General features: G+C 38.5%; 1 protein-coding gene across 1 annotated transcript; it reads left to right on the forward strand.

The window, feature by feature from the left end:
- The first annotated feature begins 1,740 nt into the window (after positions 1-1,740).
- On the forward strand, positions 1,741-14,849 carry GIMD1 (GIMAP family P-loop NTPase domain containing 1). The gene is made up of 2 exons (XM_004594273.2): positions 1,741-2,133; positions 14,589-14,849. Exons 1-2 carry the CDS (start codon positions 1,741-1,743, stop codon positions 14,847-14,849), a joined length of 654 nt encoding a protein of 217 aa, XP_004594330.1.
- The last annotated feature ends 6,464 nt before the right edge of the window (positions 14,850-21,313 follow it).

Here is a 21,313-nt window from a genome sequence, read left to right on the forward strand (position 1 = left end):
ACTGATTAGAAGACAATTAATCATTTATGAGAGCATGCATGGTAATAGATTAACTAAAGAAAGCACACACAGTATCAGTGCAGACTGGTACAATAATGCTGTTGGGAGTTTAAAGTTCATGCCGAAAAACGGCCATTAGCTTGAGACCCGTCTTGGTGGAGGCAGCATTTTCAAGACTTTAAAAGGTAAGTGATTCACAGCGAATGGGTTGGTTCTGTATAAGCAATATTTCAGAAAATATACATCTAATTCAAGAACCAAACGCAATGAATGAGATCTCAGTGCAGTTGACTGGGTGAGTTGAGTGGGCTGGTTCCGATTTGAAACCCTCTCCAACAAAAATCTTCCTCTGGGGATGCGGATATCATTCCAGGTGTTCACATGAGCTCCCGAAGAAAGGCTTGTAAAACAGTAGAGGTCAAGAAAGGCACGGGGTACTTTAAGTCACATAATAGAATGTAAGTTATCAGCAGAAATAATAAATAGGTGGTATGAAATGAATTTATTTCTGAATCAGGCAAGTGAGCATGTCTGGCTGTTGAACAGTAGCTCTACACACCAAGCTGATGAAATAATTGTTGACTTTACAATGCCATAAAGAATCTATGTACTGTAGTAAAGATTGGCTGCATTTCCTCATGTTGTGAAGTACATGCTATTCTAAGACATTTTGTCTCCCAACTGAGTTTGGAGACATGTGTTCAGCTTTGCTTTTTCTATTATACAGTTGATACTTTGCATGGTAATCACAGAAATGACATACATTGTTTCATAACAGAAATTATAAGTAATTCTTATTTTTATCAAAATTTCGCCTAATTGCAAAAGAAGTACTTAGTACACAAAAGCAAGATTGTTATTTGACCTTGTCCATGTTCTACAGGGCAGAAGCATCAGGAAAGTAGGAAGAATTGCTTTTATTTAACATGACATGTATTCAAGGAGTTTGGAAGTGGGAACATTAAAGGCACTGTTTAAAACGCAAGAATGGCTATTTCTTCAGTTTCACAGTTTTAATTCATCTAATATTCACAGTGAATCATTTTCAAATAATGCTACTAGCTTTTGTTCCTGCATTCAGGAATCGTAATATCCATTCCTAAACCAACTCATTAACCTCATGTAATACTTTAACATATACCTCTTAAGTGTGGCTTATGGTACCTGCATGTAATTTGGGTTTTCTCTCAGTTTCCTGAAATTGTTGTTTCCTTTTCCTTATCTGTATTTTCCGGATCTTCTTTTTCCTACTGTAACCTGCTATATTACTTCAATCGTGCATGGTTGTGGTATCCTTTTCGGAATGGAGCACTGTTCAGTGTTAGGGGTAGTGGAGTTGGTGCTCCAGACCTAAAAGCTCCAGGTACATGGACTCTACTACCCAGAAATCAAAACTACTTTTAAAAATGGGTCTGTCTGTACTGAACACACAAAAACTTTTTCCTTGTCTCCATTTCTTAAACAATTTAGTGTGATATCTCTGCACACATTTTTTGTCTAATATTGGGTATTAAAAGTAATCTAGAGATGAAACTGTATGCAAGGATATATGTGGGGTGCATGCAAATATTATACTATGTTTAGGTATCTGTGGACTTTTTATCCATGAGAGACACCAGGATGAAAACTCCATAGATATGGAGGATGACTGTAATTGAAGTGGTCAAGGTCAGGAAAGAAACCTGGACTGAGAGAAGGGGAAGTCGAACCTCCTACACTGTGCCTTTGTTTACTGCAGGAATGACTGATCCCAACAAGATAATCATCAACTTGGCTCTCTTTGGTATGACCCAGAGTGGAAAGAGCTCTGCTGGGAACATTCTTCTGGGAAGCACTGACTTCCATAGCAGCTTTGCTCCGTGTTCCGTGACCACAGGTTGTAACCTTGGCTGCAGTTGTCACCTCCACAATTTCATGCGGCGAGAGGGGCAAGAGGTCATCCTGCAGTTCCGAGTGTTGGACACCCCAGGTTATCCACACAGCAGGTTGAGCATGGAGCACGTGAAACTTGAGATCAAGCAAGCCCTGGCACATCACTTTGGGCAAGAGGGGCTCCACTTAGCCCTGCTTGTCCAGAGAGCAGACGTACCTTTTTGTGGGCAGGAGGCATCTTACCCAGTCCAGATGATACAGGTAAAGATTCCACTAGTGTACTGATGCCCAGTGGGAGGACCTTCTTTCATTGAGAGAGAATCCTGAAAATCTGGTTAAAAGGCTAGTTTAAATCACTAGATAGCATTCATGCAGTGAATAAAAACTATGTGATTTTTCCCACCAAACATAATTTTTGCAATTTCCTTTAAAGCAATCAAATCAGTAATAGAAAATATACTGAGACACTGGATTTCTGATAAGTGTCAAACTCTAAAGGATTGTAAACCTGAATAAGTTTGTGGATTGGGGATTTTGAAATACCTGCGCCAAAATCAACCATCTGTTTGTTTAAAATGTAGATCAGTCCTAGAGCTCCCCAAGAAGAAACTCCAGAGTTGGGGCAGCACATTTGCATTGTCATAAATTCCCATGTATTTTTTTAATTTGCTTATTTTTATTGGAAAGTTGGATTTACAGAGAGGACAAAGAGAAAGATCTTCCACCCACTGATTCACTCCCCAAGTGGCTACATGGCCAGAGCTGAGCCGATCTGAAACCAGGAGCCCCGAACTTCTTCTGGGTCTCCCATGCAAGCATAGGGTGCCAAGGCTTTGGGTTATCCTTGACTGCTTTCCCAGGCCACAAGCAGGGAGCTGGATGGGAAGTGGGGCAGTGCACACAATCCAGCACCCATATCGAATCCTAGTGCACCCAAGATGAGGACTTTTCCTGCTGGGCTACCATGCTGGGCCCCTCCAAAACCTGCCTCGTGTATTTCTTATAAGCAGGTCTCAGCAAAGATGAACTCCCAAAGAAACTGTAAAATATGTCTTGATAATGGGATGCTGGACTCTGCCATTGTCCATACCTGCAGAATGATGGACATGTGACTAATTATGAAAAACCAGGCTAGTGCGAGAATATGAGGGAAATCAGTGAGTGGAAGGAATTTGGGGAGGGGGAGGAGATGCCTCAGAATCTATGAAACCACACTGTAAAATAATAATACCAATAATAATAATGATAATAATAATAATAAAATACAGTTTTTAAAATGCAGGTTGCAGAGTCTGACCTGCAGGCATTTAACATCAATAGGTACCCCTCTTTGGGTTCATGAACAACTGGATGTTCACTCAATAATTTGGTCCCTGAACATCACACTGAGCACCTGCACAGTGCTTGGTGAGCTCTGGCTTCAAAAATCTTAGAGCCTGAAGGAGAAAAAAGAGATGACGCCAGAATAACACAAAGCTTTGCAGACCAAATTAACAATGTATGAAATGGACTTCAAAATGGATGCACCATAGTAAATGTTCTAGTAAGAAGTAGGCATTATTTTCAGGAAAGCGATTAGGAACTTCAGCTTCTTTGCATAACTGGCTTGTCATCTGCAGTATAAATAGTTGTTCTATCCCACCCAGCAGAAAAACACAGGGTTCTCACGTGGAATAGGAACAAATGTTTGCCAGGGCCCAGTAGCCCTTCCTTATTTGATTGCTTGTTCATTCATTATGTTATTAAATTGAAAGAGTTTTTTGGTGGAAATTAGAAAGGAATTGGGTTGGATATAACTGTAAGTGGTAGATAGGAGGTATATGTTTTTATTTTCCAGTATAGAGTATTAGGAGAAAGGCCGATGTATCCATTTTTAACAAAACCCAGAGTCACTCCACTGAGCTGCTCTGTTCTAGCCAATCTCTTCGTTCTGCTATCCGGGTCTACCTCAAATCCAATGACTAGCTTTACAGTGTTACTCAGAAGCTTCTCTGAGTCATTGAGCTCAGAGAATCCGTGTCTTATAGGAACTGCATAGGGAAGCTTTATAAAGAATAGAAAACACACAATATTCCCTCAAAGAGAACAAATGTGGACTCCATTCTGGTCCCATCTCAAACCAAGGTGATGCAAGATCCTGCTACACACTGAAAGATAGCATACTTTACTCTAAAGAATTGTGTTGTTTAACTAGTAAACATGGAAGATGATTCCTAATGATGGACATTTTGTTTTTCAATAATCGTGCTTGTTTCTGAAAGTTAAAAAAAAACTATATATGTAATTACAAGAAGCTAGCGGAAAATATTAGAGTGACAAGAACAGAAAAATAATCCTCGCCATCCAACTTCTGTGAGAGCAAGGGCATGCCACATAAAGGTAAAGAGGAAGATGATTGCAATTAAGAAATAATATGGAGGGCCCGGCACGGTGACCTAGCGGCTAAAGTCCTCGTCTTGAGTGCACTGGCATCCCATATAGGTGCGGGTTCTAATCCCGGCAGCTCCACTTCCCATCCAGCTCCCTGCTTGTGGCCTGGGAAAGCAGTCGAGGACGGCCCAATGCATTGGGACACTGCACCCATGTGGGAGATCCGGAGGAAATTCCAGACTCCTGGCTTCGGATCGGCTCAGCTCAGGCCGTTGCGGTCACTTGGGGAGTGAACCATTGGACAAACGGAAGATCTTTCTGTCTCTCTCTCTCCTCCTCCTCTGTATATCTGCCTTTCCAATAAAAATGAATAAATCCTTAAAAAAAAAGAAATAATTTGGAATCTAAAAAAACCCCATCAATCTCCCCCAATGAAAGTCTGTATCTCAGCGTTATAGAAGTGGAGTTGTAAGGAACCTGCATCCACTACAGCAGCATCACCTTCACAATTCTTTTTTTTTTTTTTAACTTCTTTGAAGTAAATATTTAGCTTAAATCATTGGTAGGTGCAATTCAATAAGCGTGTAAACAAAGCTTTCACAAGACCTATCCTGATGATAAGTCCCATTGCTTCTCTGTGATGGACTTAACTCCACCCCAAAAGATATGTTCAATGACAAACATTTCAAAGATATCTTCCTAGTTTTAGGAAATCAAACAATATTGTCATTCCCTAATTTTTTATAGAAGTGGTTTTATTACATGCATGTCTCCAGTCTTCTAAAACAATGTCTGACATATGGCGTTTTCCTTTAACAGCTGCTTTCATTTTCCATATATTCAATTCAGGAGTTGAATGCAGAGAGGGGGTGTGCTAGGGAAACACTGAGAACATTATTTCTTCCCAGAATAAACAACTTTTGTCCTCCAAGAAAAGCGATCCACGATGACTTAGGAATGCCCAGAGTGGCCTGTCATGTGTGGGGACTATGCACATCTATCATGTGATTCTTCCCTGAGGGCCCCTAGGCACATCTTCTCCTGAAGGTGCCTCCGGTCCTGGTAGCAGCCATCTGGATACGCTCAGAGATTGGGAGCAGGTGCAGATGTCTGTGTATCCAACAAGGCCAGCAGCTGTGAAGAAGGAGCAGGTGCTGTTAAGGTCCTCCAGTTCCAGGTACACCTGAATGCCTTTTATTTTCCCGCGGCTGGTGGAGGAGGAACCATCTGCCCTCTCTTTCTTTTCCTCTTTGAGAATGCTGGTGCCTCCCATGGCAAAGATCTGCAAGATCAGAGAAGTGGCTCAGCTTTCCCAAGCCTCCCTATTGTCGCTAAACATTTCTCCCAAGTTGCACCCAATTATGTGAAGGAGGGGCTACAGACTGTCAACTTTGACAGTGGGAATGCTTCCCCACAAGAGCCCTTTGCCTTTTTATTTAATAGTAGGCCTGTATTAATTTACAACAAACTAATGGAGATGTCAGTGAGTCATCCCCCTAGAATTGGGAAATAAAACGAATGATTTATCTGAGTGTTATCTGGGATTTTACTCAAACCTCTTTTAAAATTCCCAAATAAAGGATAAGAAAAAAATATGGTAAAATCAGCTCATGTAAGAGCTAACATACACTCAAGCTGCACCAGAAATTGAACCTGGAGGGCTGATTGAAGAGCACAAGCTTTGTGCTGCCATGATGCTGTGTACTGTAACTGTGTACTAGTAAGCTCCAGGCAGGTATTTTTCTTTCATAATCAGCGCCTCCATTATTGGTGTTGCAGGAGCATGTTCTTCAGAACACTGCAGGACCTAGAAATACCATACGAGAATGTGGGTTGATTTGTTAGACATTGCTTGAAAACAAGCCCTGGTGTTTTCTAGGCATATGATTGCAAGTGTAAGAATTCTTAGCTCCAGTCACTCATTTACAAAACTTGACTACTTTTACCTGTTAAGGAGTTGTTGATAAATCTGGCATGCTTAGTATTGTGTTTAACTTATGGTGGTTAGACAAAAAAAGTTGCATTATTAATGTTATTATGTCACTACCCCCATTGTGATGAGTGTTCATTCAAATTTAACTGATAGAATGGGCAGAGGGTATACTGTACAAACTAAGTACCTGAATTCTGGAATAAAGCACACCTGTGTTCAAGTTCCTACTTGGGTACTTCCTTGCTCTGTGACCTAAGGCAAATAACCTCCCTAAAAGTTCATTGGAAAATTGGCAATTGCAGTAGTGTTTACTTCATTGTGTTGCTTCAGAGATTAATTGCATATCAGCAACTAAGTTATTTAGCTTAGCCACTGGTGCATGGCAAGTGCTTAATCAATGTTGGCTTTTGTCACTCATTATTATTTGATTGTTAGTGTTTGTCTCATTCTACTGTTAGGGTGTGTTACTTGTAAACATTGCCTTCTTTTTGGTTTATCTTGATAAACTTCAGAAAATCCAAGTTTAAAATAGAATTTGTAAGGTCAAGTTTATAACTAACAAAGATAACTTCCTCATTAGCTAATAAATATATCAGGGAGAAAATTTACTGCCTTATAAAGATTAAAACTGAGAAACCCCAATTTAATAGGAAGGACATGGGCCTGCTGGTCAGATGATCATTGTTACAAGCCCAGGCCTGCCAAAACTATGGCCAAGCCATTTAGAATAAAAAAATATTGTCATACATTAGGCAATCTGGACACAGGATATCTAGGGCAGAATGGTTTCTGAATCTGATCTATGAAGGTCTTATCAGCGCTAGCTCTCTGAGAAGGAAAATGTGGTGCTTTAAAGTAGGAGAATAAGCGAGTAGTGCAAGATATAAAAAATAGTCCTCATTGTCCCCCTGCTCCGTGATAATTTTTTTCTCAGTTGATGTAATAGTTGGCTTTTTTTGGTATAAAACTCTCCCCCTAAAAAGTCCATATGTTATGATTTCATCAACCACAAACAAATGGGGCAGGGCTAGTAAGGTCCTGGGAAAATGAACGCAATTCCTGGAAAACAAAGTTTATATCCTAACTAGTTGTCCCAAAAGGACTAGTTGGACCATACACACTGAAACCGAACAATTCATGATTGATTGATTGTAAAATTTCCATGTAGCTTAGTATACTATATTTAAATGATTAACACCAGGTAACTTACATTAACTTATCTTGTTCTTGGATTTTTATGGAAAGTATCCATCAACTGTGCTTATTATTTCTCTGGGTCCATAGAGATTATGTTTGGCCACTAACATGATCACTATACACCAAGCGACAGTAGTTTTAAATATTGAACTGTTTTTCTGGCCAAAAATCAATCTAAAGATTACAAGCTAAATCAACCACTCTCTTCTGTTTTTGGCCGTAATTCAACAGTGCAATTTCTCTCACAGTTTAGTACATGAGCATCCTTTCATAAATAATTATCAACACATGAAAACACCCAGTGGCTGAACACACGAGCTTGTAAGTAAGTGGTGTGGAGCTTACAAATCTATTCTCTTTAACCGTTCTAGCTCATTTCCCATGAATGAGATTAAAGTACATGAAATGCCTGGTGGAAACAAAGAGAGGCTGTGTTAGTGTTACAATACAGAAAACCAAGAACAAAAGGAGAACTATCTACTTCAGGAAATACTAACATAGCAAGGGGTCTTCAAAACTTTCATACCTACTATGCATTGTTTAAAAATGATGTTTGAAAAAGATTTTCTGCATCAAAATAAGCTACTGCTAACTTGCTATAGAATGTTTAAACAGTATTTATTTTAAGGCACTAACAGGGTTAGACACCAGTTTGAAAACAGCCACTATAAGAATCGCATTCATTTTGCTAAAATTCGCACAAGATGAAGCATCAAATGTATGGTGGCTGTTTGGATAAGAAAGTGGTAAAATCATTTGTGCTTTATTGAATATTTATGGGGTAATACTTCATAGCAATAATTAACTTATAAATGGGTAGTTCATTTTAAGAAAAGATGATATTGAATATGAAAATGTGCATCAGTTTGTGAGGAAAACATTAACCTCATTTGTGCCCTTTCTGAAGAGCAGTTTGCTAGCTGACTTTTTGGATGGCTAAATGACAATAACATTTTCTTTTTAATCAGGAGAGCATTTTGAGAAAGTTAGCCAAATCTTTGGCAGAAAAACATCTGGGAAAACCTTCGCCAGCATATTATTGCTCGATTCTCTCCCAAAGAGGGACAGTTTTGCATGAGTTTAGGTGAAAAATCATTAGCATCTACCATACAGAACTAAATTGGCTTCTTCTGACTTCATTTTGTTCCCTAACCTTAAAAAAATCTTTGTAGAGCATCCATTCTTTTGTGATTAATAATGTAAAAAAAAAAATGAAGATTACATTGGCATGGTTAAGATCCAAGAACTCAGCTCACTAGGGTTGAACTAAATGACAAGTATCAAAATTTGCAGAAGTGTATTACTCTTGAAGACATGTTGAAAAACAAATCCTATATAGATTTGGTCTTTGTGTGTGTATGTACCAAAACCTGGGATCTATTTTGATCTTTTAATTGTATTTTTCCATGAAGTTTTCAAATTCTTGATATAATTTGGGAAACAACTAGTTGTGCCAAGCAACTTGGCTTTTTTAAAGATTCATTTATTTTTTGAAAATCAGAAACAGAAAAAGAAAGAAAGCAAGAGGGGAGAGCAGGAGAGAGAAAGAGAGAGATCAGATCAGATCAGCTCTGGCTTTAAACGATGAGAACTTTTCAGAGATAAGAGTGAACAAGGACCAGTAATTGTATAGAATTTGCATCCCAATGGTATGCAATACCCAATCCATGTTTGTTTATGTCAGTTCACTTATTGATTCCTATACATTTTTCATTAATCAGCTCAAAGTGTCATTACATTGTGAGAACCTTGTCTGTTTTCCTCCCTCTGAGCCCTACCTAGCTGCAAACTGGGCTAAATGTTCACAGCTATAGAGTCAGTGTAATTTCTTTTTAATGTTTATTTATTTTTATTTGAAACGCAATGTTTTAGAAATAGGAGAGTTAGAGAAAGATCCTCCATCTGCTTGTTCACTCCCCAAATAGCTGCAAGAGTTGGAACTGGACCAGAACTATGAGCTTCGTCTGGGCTTCCCACTTGAGTGCAGGGGCCTGAGGACTGGAGTCACCATCTTCCATTACTGTCCTAAGCCGTTAGCAAGAACCAGGATTGAAAATGGAGTAGCCAGGACTGGAATGGGAACCCATATGGAATGCTAACATCACAGACAGAGGCTTAACTTACAAAGCCACAGTGCTAGCCCCATCAACATTGTTTCTATCACAACATTTGCATATACAAGTTGAAAGTAGTTTTTTCCCAGCTGTCCCCTTGCTCAGCTCTGAATTTAGTTAACACACAGCAGTCTCCACTAGATAGAAGTGTCCTTTCCCAGTGTCCCTACCAAACAGAACATGGCTGAAGAAATAAATAATCCACAGTGGCTTTTTAAAATCAGAATTAACAGCCTCCAGCACCAAAGCTTAAGATGCATTTTCAGCAAGTCTTCTAAATAATTCTGGTGTAAATGATCCAAGAATCCTTATTCCCAGAGCCTAGATCTGATCTGGCTGGTTATTCCTCTAAAAACAAGACACAACAACAATAGCACAATCTTGTCCTAGGTTTCCGGGACTGCTGTGTGGCTTAAACAAGACATTTACCATCTCTCCATTTGAGAGGCTGGAGATGTTAGGTCAGCGTTTTGGCAAGGTTGGATCACTCTAAGGGCTGTGGACGTGGACGAAGGATCTGGTACGGGCTTCTCTGGCCAATAGATGCCCTTTTCAAATTCACAATGCTTTCTTCAAACATTTGTTTAAATTTCTTGTTTTACAATGAGCACAAGTCCAATTATCATATTTTAACTTATTTTATTCATTTTAAAGATTTTCTTTCTTTGGGGTGGGGGAGTCAGATTTACAGAGGGAAGGCGAGACAGAAAGATCTCTCTTCCACTGGTTTGCTCATCAAGTGACTGCAATGGCTGAAGCTGAGACAATCTGAAGCTAGGAGCCAGGAGCTTCTTCCAGATCTCCCAAGTGGGTGTAAGGTTTCAAGGCTTTGGCTGTCCTTGACTGCTTTCCCATGTCACAAGCAGGGAGCTTGTATGGGAAGTGGAGCAGTTGAGATATACACCTACACCTATATGGGATCCCAGACCATGCAAGGCAAGGACCTTAGCCACTAGGCTATGGCACTGGACCCCCATGTTTTAACTTCTTTTTTTTTAATGAATAATTAAATTTTTTTCTTTTTTTTAAATTTTTTTTTATTACATTGCATTATGTGACAGCTTTATAGGTACTGGGATTCCCCTAACTCCTACCCAAACCCTCCCCCCATGGTGGATTCCTCCACCCTGCTGCATTGCCACAGTTCAAGTTCAGTTGAGATTCTGTCATTGCAAGCATATACCAAACATAGAGTCCAGCATCTTATTGTCCAGATAAGTTCAATGGTTTCTTGGGGAGACCATCTCTGGTATGAAGGTAGAGCCGGTAGAGTGTCATCCCGATCAATTAAAAGCCCCAACATAACATCAGCAACAATTTTTTAACTTCTATTACAAAAGTAATGCCATTATTTTCAAATAAGATCCCATTCTGAGGAATTGGAGGTTAGGATTTCAACATACAAATTGGACAGAGACACTTCAGCCTAAGACACTATTGTTCCTCCTTGTTATAGTGCACAAAGATTTGCGATTTAACTTTGTTCTCATTAGCTGAAATGGGGTTGTTGAGATTTAAAAGACACAAACATTATGCCTTTTAAAATCTGACTTAATATTTTGCAAATCAATTTGTGTCTAAAAGCACATGAAAATATGCAGTTACAGTAATTCTTGGAACAATTCTTTCATAAAGTTTAGATCCTTTTTACTAAGATATTACTATCTAATGTATTGAGCTTGAAACATTAACTCAGGTTTTGTTGAAATGGCATTTCTAGAAGTAATTAGATAGACAAACTTTGAACATGTATGCAAAGATATTTTGGACCTATTCCTTGAAAGATTAATTCTGAATACAAAAGAGAAGTTGCAAGCTACAACAAATCCATAATGAATCTCAGGACAAGAGAAATTTTACAGGAAATGATAATATGTGTTCCAAAGGTTAATTAAACTTAAAACGAAATCTCTTCTAAAGCAAACAAATAATACTCTAACCCTTTAAATTTTTTGAGATGCTTATGAGGATTTTATGGCCATCTGCCCAGAGTGTACCAAACGCTAGAAGCTTGGATTGATATGTTAAGATGTAGATGTTGCCTTCAAAGAGTTCACTGTCAAGTTATACATATGGGTGTGTAAACAAACAGCGCTGATAAAAGCCAGACTGTATCAGAATTGTACGGTAACTTGGAATCATGATCATGAGATGTTTCTAATTTTAAATGTTGTGTCCAACAGATCTCACAAATATATTCATATTGAATTTACATGTCCTGATTAACCCCTCCATCCCTCCTTTCTTCCCTTATATTTCTTTCTTTTTTCTTTTATCTCTTTCTTATCCTCTCCATCATTTCCTTCTTGAATTTATTCTTCCTTCCTCCATACCTGTTTCCTTTTTTTTTTTTTTTGAAAATTGTTAAATATATCTTTTTTTTTTTTTTTTGGCAATTTTTTTTTTATTGTTAATTATTTTGCATTATGTGACAGTTTCATAGGCTCTGGGTATCCCCCCCTCCCTCCCCCTCCCCTCCCCCCGGTGGATTCCTCCACCTTGATGCAGTATTACAGTTCAAATTCAATCAAGATTCTTTCATTGCAAACATATACCAAGCATAGAGTCCAGCTACTTATTGTCCAGATTGGTTGAACAGTTTCTTGGGGAGACCTTTTCTGGTCTGAAGTTTGAGCTGGCAGAATATCATCACAGTCAATTGAGAGTCCCAATATAACATCAACAGCAATTTGCAATGTTATGGAATTGACATGGTTTTGAGTAACCAGTGTATTAAAAAGAAAAAAAATAAAAAAAAAAAGGAAAAAAAAAAAAAGGAAAACAAGTCCTAGCCACAACCTATGATTAGCTCATTGACATTTCAATTTAGTTCATATACAGGACCGGCTGCTCTATACCTTAAAATGGCCATAAGGCACCATTCAGCTGTTTCGTGTCCATTTCATCTTAGTATTTAGCCAGTTGTTGTGTTGAAGTAAAATTTTGCTGATCTTGGCAGATTTTAGGATAATCCAGACTGGCTTGTAACTCTAACAAGATATATGTCAACATTTTAGGTGCAGAACATTTTTTTTTGGGGGGGGGGGTGGTGTGCAGGAAAATCCTCAACACCATGGTGAGGAGTAAAACTAATCTTTGTGACCCACCCAGCGAGGCATGAGCCAATCCATGCCAGCTCTTTCCTGTCAGATTTCAAGTTCTACTTTCTGGTGTTTATTTATTTTAGTTTTTTTTGTTTTGTTTTGTTTTGTTTTGTTTTAGTTTGTATGATTGTTTGTTTGCTGTGAGGGGTTTTCGAAGCGATCCCGATGGTCATTGCGAGGGAGGGGGGGGTCCAGAGGTGGAGCCAGGCTCGGACCAGAGAAAGCTCTCCTCCCTGGTCCCGAAGGACGTTTATTGTTCTTCTGTTTCTGCAGACCACTCAGGGCTTCTGGTTGTCTTTCTGATGACGTTGGTTTCTGCACGATAGTGTTTGGACTTCTTCCATCCCCTGTGGAAGCTCCGGTTGGGGGTGGGTGACCTCAGAGTACTCGGCCTCCGAGGGCATCCAATTCCCTGTGGCCTCCTTGGCAGTTGGGATATAGTCCTTGTTGCTCGTATTAATAGTTTGTGGTGAAGATCTGGGAGTCTTCATGGTTGGGATCCAAGCTTCCTCCTTACCACCTGCTCCACTCTGGAGTGCTCCCCTGCTCCACGCACATGACCTCCTGTTAAGAGGTTGTCAGGATCGCACCCGATTCCCCCCTCATGCATTGGTATAGTAGTTTTAGTGTTGTTTAGCGCCGCTTTGAGTCTGTTATCTACGAATTACCAGATTTGATCTTGATAACCTGTTTCCTTTTTTCAACATTTCAGTGTTGTAAATAGGAGTCCTACTAATCCTTACTTTAATAGATGAGCTGAAAATAGTTTGCCAGATTTTCAACTTTTCAAAACATTTTTAATCCTGAAAAACAATACTAATATGTGTAATAGTACTAATATGTGTAACTACCAGTTCAACCACTCTGAAGTGTCCATTTCCCACAGAATAATAGAACTAATGATAGTCTCTCGCACTAAGAATTTTATTGAGCTTCAAATACATAAAGAATATAAAGTGCTTTGCATGGTATCTGGTCTTAAATATTCATTGCTCTTCCTTCTTTTATCTGATTATTACAAGTTTGGGATATTCCATGCAATCTTTATTCATAGGCGCTTCATATTTTTCTAGATACATGAACTTGCAAACTTTTTAGAAATATTTTAGTGATGGGAGTGTTTGGAATGGAAGGAATGTTATCTTAGTGCCATTGTCATGATTTCAGACAACTTTGGGAAGATTTTTAAAAGTTGCTTGGCTGTTTCTAGATGATTTTCATGTTGCACGAACAACTTGCCACATGCTGTTTCTTCTGCTTTTTATCAGCTTCCTTTCACTAATCAAATAAGAATTTAATACCCAGCCAACTTCCCCACTTAATGAACAAAGGGACACCAGTATACTGTGTTTTCAACTGCATTAAAGGAAGCCATCCAGTAAATTGTGTTTAATTCTCAGCAAGAGAGATGAAGGGGAGGAGGATCATGGTAGCATTTTGTAGTTGTTCCAAATCACCAAGTGTATCTTGGTCTTAGTTCTCCATTACATCCAATTTGATTAATCAATAGATCGTATCCAGACAATGTAATTTTAAGCCCTGAGTAGATGTGTTTGGATGACAACGCACTCATCACTGAGAAAAAGACAAAGGATACACTATTTCCCTTGGCCAATATCCTCTGACTAAAAAAAAATTGAGTGGTTCAAACAGAGCCGAGTTTATGGGCAGTATAAATGATTAGTGAATGGTATAAATATAATTACATCATATACAGCACAGTCAGATAATATACAGTTTTAAGGTTGTGTATATATCAATTATAGTAGGAAACCATAAAATGAAGAATTCAAGGCTTTTCTTTTGTAGTAAGCCCATCCATCTCTCTCCATTTGCTTGCAAAACTTGACCCCATCCTTACTTCCTATTATGTGTATCAGTTTTCAGACACTTAATGACACATGTTGGCTATCTGTGCTGGGCCATAATAACTCCCTTGCTCATTTCTGAGAAATACAGTCCAAAGCAAATAGTCATTTAGCAGCTTTTCTCTTTCAGGAACTTCTGGGAAACAATTGGAAGAATTACACCGCTGTGCTTTTCACCCATGCAGAAAAGATCGAAGAAGCTGGGTTGCAGGAGGATGACTACTTAGAGGAAGCCTCTGAGCCATTGCAGATATTGCTCAATTCTATTCAGAACAGATACGCTTTCCAGTACAAAAAAGGAAATTCAGTAAATGAGCAAAGAATGAAAATCCTAGAAAGAATTGTGGGATTTATAAAAGAAAATTATTTCCAACCACTTACCTTTAAATAAAGATTTAAATGAAAGTGAAAGAACATTGGGTATTAAGAGTCACAAACCAGGTTTCAAAAACTGCCTTTGTTAGCATGAATGCTTATATTTCACAAGTAAGAGGGTGTGTAGATAAAGCCACTTGAGAAAATGAAGCTAAAAAGATTACATAGGATTCAGAGTCTCTAAAGAAAATTCCCTGGCATAAGCAAAAGTACATATCCTGCAGAAATGCGCAGCGAAAGATACATCTAAGCAAGAATGATGTATCAGTGTCACTAATAAAAGATAACCACAAAAGTTATCACTGTCCAAATATCTTAGGGTAATAGGATAGATAAGTCAATTGTAATATGCTTGCATAATGGTATATTATACAGTAATGGTAAAAGCAAATTCAACTAAATGTAACAAATTCCAATGCCCAAACGTAACAAGAAAGAAACCAAACAAAAAAAATATATATGCTTTGTAAAATCTTGAAAAACAATCAAAACTAATGTAATCTTAACTCCTCTGGTGGTGAAAGTGCAGCGGGTTGAAATAGTTGCTCCTTTGGGGAGTGACAGTGAACACAGCTGTTTACCTAGAGTGGCCTCTGAGATCTTGGTCATGATTTATTTACTGGTTTGGAGGCTCGTTTCACAGAATGGGTTAAGCTTGTGAAAATGCAGCAAATACTTGCAATTATAAACGGCTTAGTCCACATTTCACATTTAAGCAGGAGTTAAAGCAAATTTGGATTTCCTGAATAGTACTGAATTGAAGTACTGTGTATAAACATGTGGGTTGTTCAGGCTTGTTCTTTATTTGTCCTTTTAATATTTTTTCTATAGTTTTACTAGCTGCTCAGCCAAATGGAAGCGCTCTAAGCATATTATAGATATTAAATTTCTGTTCATATTTTCTGTGACGTTATTATCAATATTGAAAAGTTCAGCTCCATGGTTTGTGTGATGCTAGGGAAGGAAAATTGCTGATTGTGTCAGTTTCCTCACTTGAGATAAGGGCTTCATAATTATTGCCATGACTAACTTGATATCCTCATACGTAACAGCATATGTTAACTTTCTTTTCCACTTTCTTATAACCTGCCATTCCTATTTAGGTTTGAGGGATCTGTAGGTAAAAATACAGAGTAAGCTCTTGAGATGATCTGCTGTGATGAAAGGCCTGACTAGAAGCTTCTATTCACTAAGAAGGCTGGGAAGGCTGACCAGGCTGGCTGAGAGCTTAGCATGCTCTCAAGGCAGCCCAAGAAACTGAAGGCAAGTAAATGCTCAACTGCGGGAGCCAATCCCAGCACCAAGTCAAAACCAGATCACCCTGAGACTTCACATTTGTAAATGAGTTTTATAATTTATAGAATTCTCTCACAAAGATAGTTACAACTTTATGAACAGTTTGGCTTTCTTGAGTTACTTTGTAAGCTCTCATTATTCTGTTTGTTTGTTTATGGTGCAATATATTACATACGCTAGTAGAACAGAAACGCAGCTGACAGTTGATCCATCATGCAAGTCCTAAGAAGCCAAAATCAATGTTCACTTATACAAGAAATCTGTAACAAATCGTATTAGAAAATCAACTACCACAATTTCTAAAACGTTCCCATGGTAAAGAATAGTGACTCAGATTTCAACTTAAACAAATCTCCCTTTATTTCTCGGAATGGCACGTCTCTCCTATGTTATGGGTACGAGATTATGGAATGGGAGCCAGGTAATGAGGCAGAATTTGGACGTTTAGTAGGAACTGACAGTTTTGGAAGTGTTCGTGGCTTAGATCAGTTGGGCTCTAAGCTGAGAAGTTGAAACTATTCTGACTGGTGGAGAAGAGGCAAGTGGAAAAAGGGGACTCGGATGTTATGTCCTTTATACCTTTTCATGTTTTGTCAGCGAACTCTTCCACAACACTGATATTAGCTCATTTCAGGAAAGATAATAGTGCAGAATATCAAAGAGTCAAGATTTGTGAGGCTGGTTTGATGTAAATGCTTCATGGAAGGATTCTTTAAATTGAAAAGGGAACATTTTTGTAACTTTCTTCCATTGTATTATTTTAGAAGTGTATATTAAAAACATACATATACATTTTACTGTCATTTTATATATATATATGTATAAATATATTTAACTTACACAGTCAGCCTTTTTTGGTTCATTTTTACTTCTCCTCCCCATACAAATCAGTCCATTGCAGATAATTCATGTTAGTCTAAAACCTGCCATACACTATTTGCATTTTTCTGCATATTTAAATAAATAGATAGCTACAGCACACACAAATAAGGATTTGTATTTAAATTATTTTTCATATTAGACTCTGCAGCATCGCTTACCACTATCTCCTATAAGTCAGACTTACAGAGAGGAAAGACAGAAAGATCTTCTGTTGGCTGCTCCAGTCTCCAAGCAGCTACAACAGCTGGAGCTGAGCCAATCTGAAGCTGGAGCCAGGAGTTTCTTACAGGTCTCTCACATGGGTGCACGGTCCCAAGTCTTTGGGCTGTCTTTGACTTCTTTCCCAGGCCACCTACAGGGAGCTGGATGGGAAGTGGAGCAGCCAGGGCACAAACTGGCACCCATATTGGATTCCGGCACATCCAAGGCGAGAACTTTAACCACTAGGGTACTGCATCAGGCCCAACACTACTTCCTATAAATATTGTGACCAAACATTGAACACTGCATCATCCCATCAGTTATTAGAACCCGACATTTAGAATATGTTCTTCTACTCCTGCTATCTTTTCATCTCTCTTCCCTCCTCTGAGAGGCGATCATTGGGCAACTTCTTTTCCCCTTGTTGGCAGATTTGGCTGTCAGTGCATTTACTTTGATGTCGCCTTGCAGGTTGCCCATTTTCTTTCACCAGTTCTTTGTTATTGCTTAACATCATTGTATATCACCTTGTAGTTTATCATTACCTTTTAACTGAATACACATTGTAAATTTTTTCTCTCACCACCATCTTCTCTGCTCTTCTGCTCCCAGGCCTGCCCTCCCACCCCACTTCATCTTTCGGGTTCATGTATTTCCCCAATGTGCTCCGAATTCTAGCATAGTCTCCAGGAGGCCTGAAACTATAGACATATGTTTTGGTGCAGCAGAAATCCTAGCTCTTCAGAATACTAAGCAGAATGGATGTAGCAAAATGAATGGCTAATTGGGGAGGGACCGGTGAAATTGTATGGCTGGTGACACTGAAGGAAGCCTCCAGCTGCTGCACTCAGTGTGATTCTGTGAGTTCAGCTTCTTCTCTGGCAGTATGGGGGTGTATAGGAAGGAAATTCACCGTTTCTGGAGGTAATTACAACTTGCAAAGAAAAACCATGTGACTGAGACTAACTCTAGGTAAAGCAAAAGATGTCCCTAAAGTTTGTCTTTGATGTCTTGCCACCTTTCCTGTTAGCTTATTATTCAGTATTTTCTTTGTCATGTTTCTCCAGATGACCATTACTCTCATCTGGAAGACAAAAATCTCTTGAAGACAAAAATCTCTACCCAGCTTCATATTCGAGAATGCTTTGAACATTGGAGGATCAAGGCAGTGTACTTGATATTTGGGGGCAGCTGGCATTAGTTTCACTAGCGCATACCATCTGAGGACATCCCAGTAATTAGGACTCCCACTGCATGTTCTTACCGACATATCATCTCAGTTTGCAATTTCAGAATTATTTGAAGTTTTCTGTGCTTTTATTTTCATAAAACATTTACTCAGATTATCTGGTTCATTAAAACTTACACAAGGCTAATGTTTTTAAGTGACATTGCTATTTTCCACATTCCCACCTTAATTTGACATTAAAATGACTCTTCAGAATCTAGGGGACTTTTATCATAAAATGATAATAGTTAAAAAAATGAAAAAAAGATTCCACAGGCATCTGAAGTTTTGCTCCCTGTATGTGCTGTTTTAAAAGAATGTTATCTTTTCATATGAAATGGAAGGTTACAGAAAAAAGCTATTTGTACTCAAATCATTCTCTTGCTAGTTACTGAAAATGACTTTTAGTTTGCATATTTTCATTAATCTTTTTCAAAGACAAATCAAGTCATGGTGTTGATTTTGGCTGACTGCTACACTATTCTTTCCAAATTCCCCAGGTGTGAAAATTTCACTGGGTTTTAAGTGGACAAGTATCAGCCAGATACGTAATCTCAGGGTCGAGAACTTAAGTGGATGTACAAATTGGGAGCATTTTTCTAATGAGACAATTTACAAAAACAAATGCAAAGTGTTTTCAAAGCTACCTTGACGTAAGGCTCATTACAAGAGAAGGAGGAGGAAATCAGCAGGTATGAACCACTGCCACCTGAACAATTCTGTATGCATTATGTAGTCATGGAAAAGACAAGAAAAGTTTGTTCTTCATTAAATAGGATTATAATTTTTCCCTTGAAATTATTAACCCTCAGGCTTATTTGTGCTCCAGTTGCTAAGGGCAATAGCCTGCCAGATAGGAAATGATGTTGATGAAGGCATAAAGCACACAGAATTTTTACTTGAAAATTGAGAGAAGTGGGAATATTGTGTTAGGAGGAAGGCAGAAATTGGAAAGAAAAAAAAAGGAACATACATATACATATATATATATATATATATATAGTTCTGCAAAATATAATGTAGAATAACTAATTCACACTATGAAATCCCAGATGGCTCACTTTCAAACCAACAATTATTTCATTGTTCTGGCTCCTTCCTCCAAAAATTTTCGTTGGGGAATAATTCTCCTATGAATTATGTTTGCCAAGACTTATTCAAAGGAAAAACCATAACTATAAAAAGTACAATAAACAAATATGTCACTCTTTCCCAATCTGACAAGTTGTTGCCTGAACAAGGTTTAGTGCAGCACAGAGGCTTGGTGGCCATCAACTCTCCTGTTTTTCATTATTATTGCAGAGTTTCAGATTATCACTACAGTGGTAGTGCAATGGGGTCTCCCTAAGTAGCAGAACTTGTACTTTAAATCAATCAATCAATCTGGAACTTAGTGACTTCTATCATTTATTGGTAGTGGGAATTCCCCACCATTCTGGGTCCAATGACTTCAACAATTGTGCACTGCAGAAAGAATGAAGGTACAAGGCCCTTGGAGGACGCAAGTCACCAGCTGCAACAGCCTAGTATCGCCAAGTGAATTCACTCTCCGATAGCAGACAGAAAAAATGATAAATGCTGTTAATAACCACCCCACAGGAATGTTTCATGATCTCATCTCTCCCTCTAGAATCTCTTACATATTTCACTAAAGGAGCTACCTAATCTCCTTAGATAAAACACTGGAGTTTGTGGTCTTAAAACAATTATTTCTAATTAATTCTTCCTATAATTTTACAAGTTGTTGTTTTAAAATAAACTACATGCCTTCATAAGGAGTCATAATTCAACCAGTCTCTTATCTAAGTGTGCCCCTACACTGCTGGTACAGACAATGCCAGACAGTCCAGCATCCTATTGTCTACACATTTCCAGCAGTTTCATTAGGACTATACTGTTGTAGCAACATGGGGAAGACCTGTCGGGTGGTGGGAGTTTCAGGGGGAATCCCTGTCTATACGAAATTGTACCACAAAATTCAAAAATTGAAAGTGAAAATATTAACAAAAAATATATTAAAAATCAATAAATTACAAGGGATCTTTATGTTAAAACAATAGTTTCAGAGTCTGGTGTGATGCTTATATTTTCTAATAAAAGCAGAGCATTTGGTTAACCAAAAAAAAAAAAAAAACCCACCAAAACAAAACTCTATATGACCATTTAAACAATGTTGAAGAAAGCATGCTACGATGCAGAAGAGGACAATAGGAAGGGTTGGATGAAGATTTGGTTTCAGTTTAGCATAGGCATATGATTTAACCTTTCTGTTGATTCTTTAAAGTAAAATAACTGATTTCTCAGGAAGTTAATCAATGGGTAAGGGCTGGGCAATGTGGGAACCCCCCATTTCACCCCAGAGTGTTATGCTTGATAGACTGCTCTGCCCTCCATCCAGCTTCCTGCTAACAGTCCTGGGATCCAGCAGATGATGGCGATGGCTCCAACACCTGGGTCCCTACCACTCATGGAAGAGATCCAGATGGAGCTCTTGGTTTTGGCCTGGTAGTACTGGCTGCTGCAAGCACATGGGGAACGAATTGACAAATGAAAGGTTGCCAATCCTAATAAATAAATAAAATTGGAGAATGACAAGAAATGGATAGGACTCCTGTGAAACACCTTGTAGGCTATATAATACTATTTTGATAAAACTGTCTAAAATCCACAATTGCACATAGTTATTATTACTGTGTTCCCCTTGTACCGTAAGTCAATAAATGGTGGAAGACCCACTATCACCATAGGACAACAAAATGTGACATTATTGTCCACTGAGTTCCATACTCCAACCTGTCTCCTTTTTTTGTTTTGTATCTGAATAAGAAGGCTGTATTTTGACATTGAGAATCAGGACTGTTATTTTTTGGAGC

This window comes from Ochotona princeps, chromosome 7 (genome assembly GCF_030435755.1).
Source record: "Ochotona princeps isolate mOchPri1 chromosome 7, mOchPri1.hap1, whole genome shotgun sequence".
Classification (NCBI taxonomy): Eukaryota; Metazoa; Chordata; class Mammalia; order Lagomorpha; family Ochotonidae; genus Ochotona; species Ochotona princeps.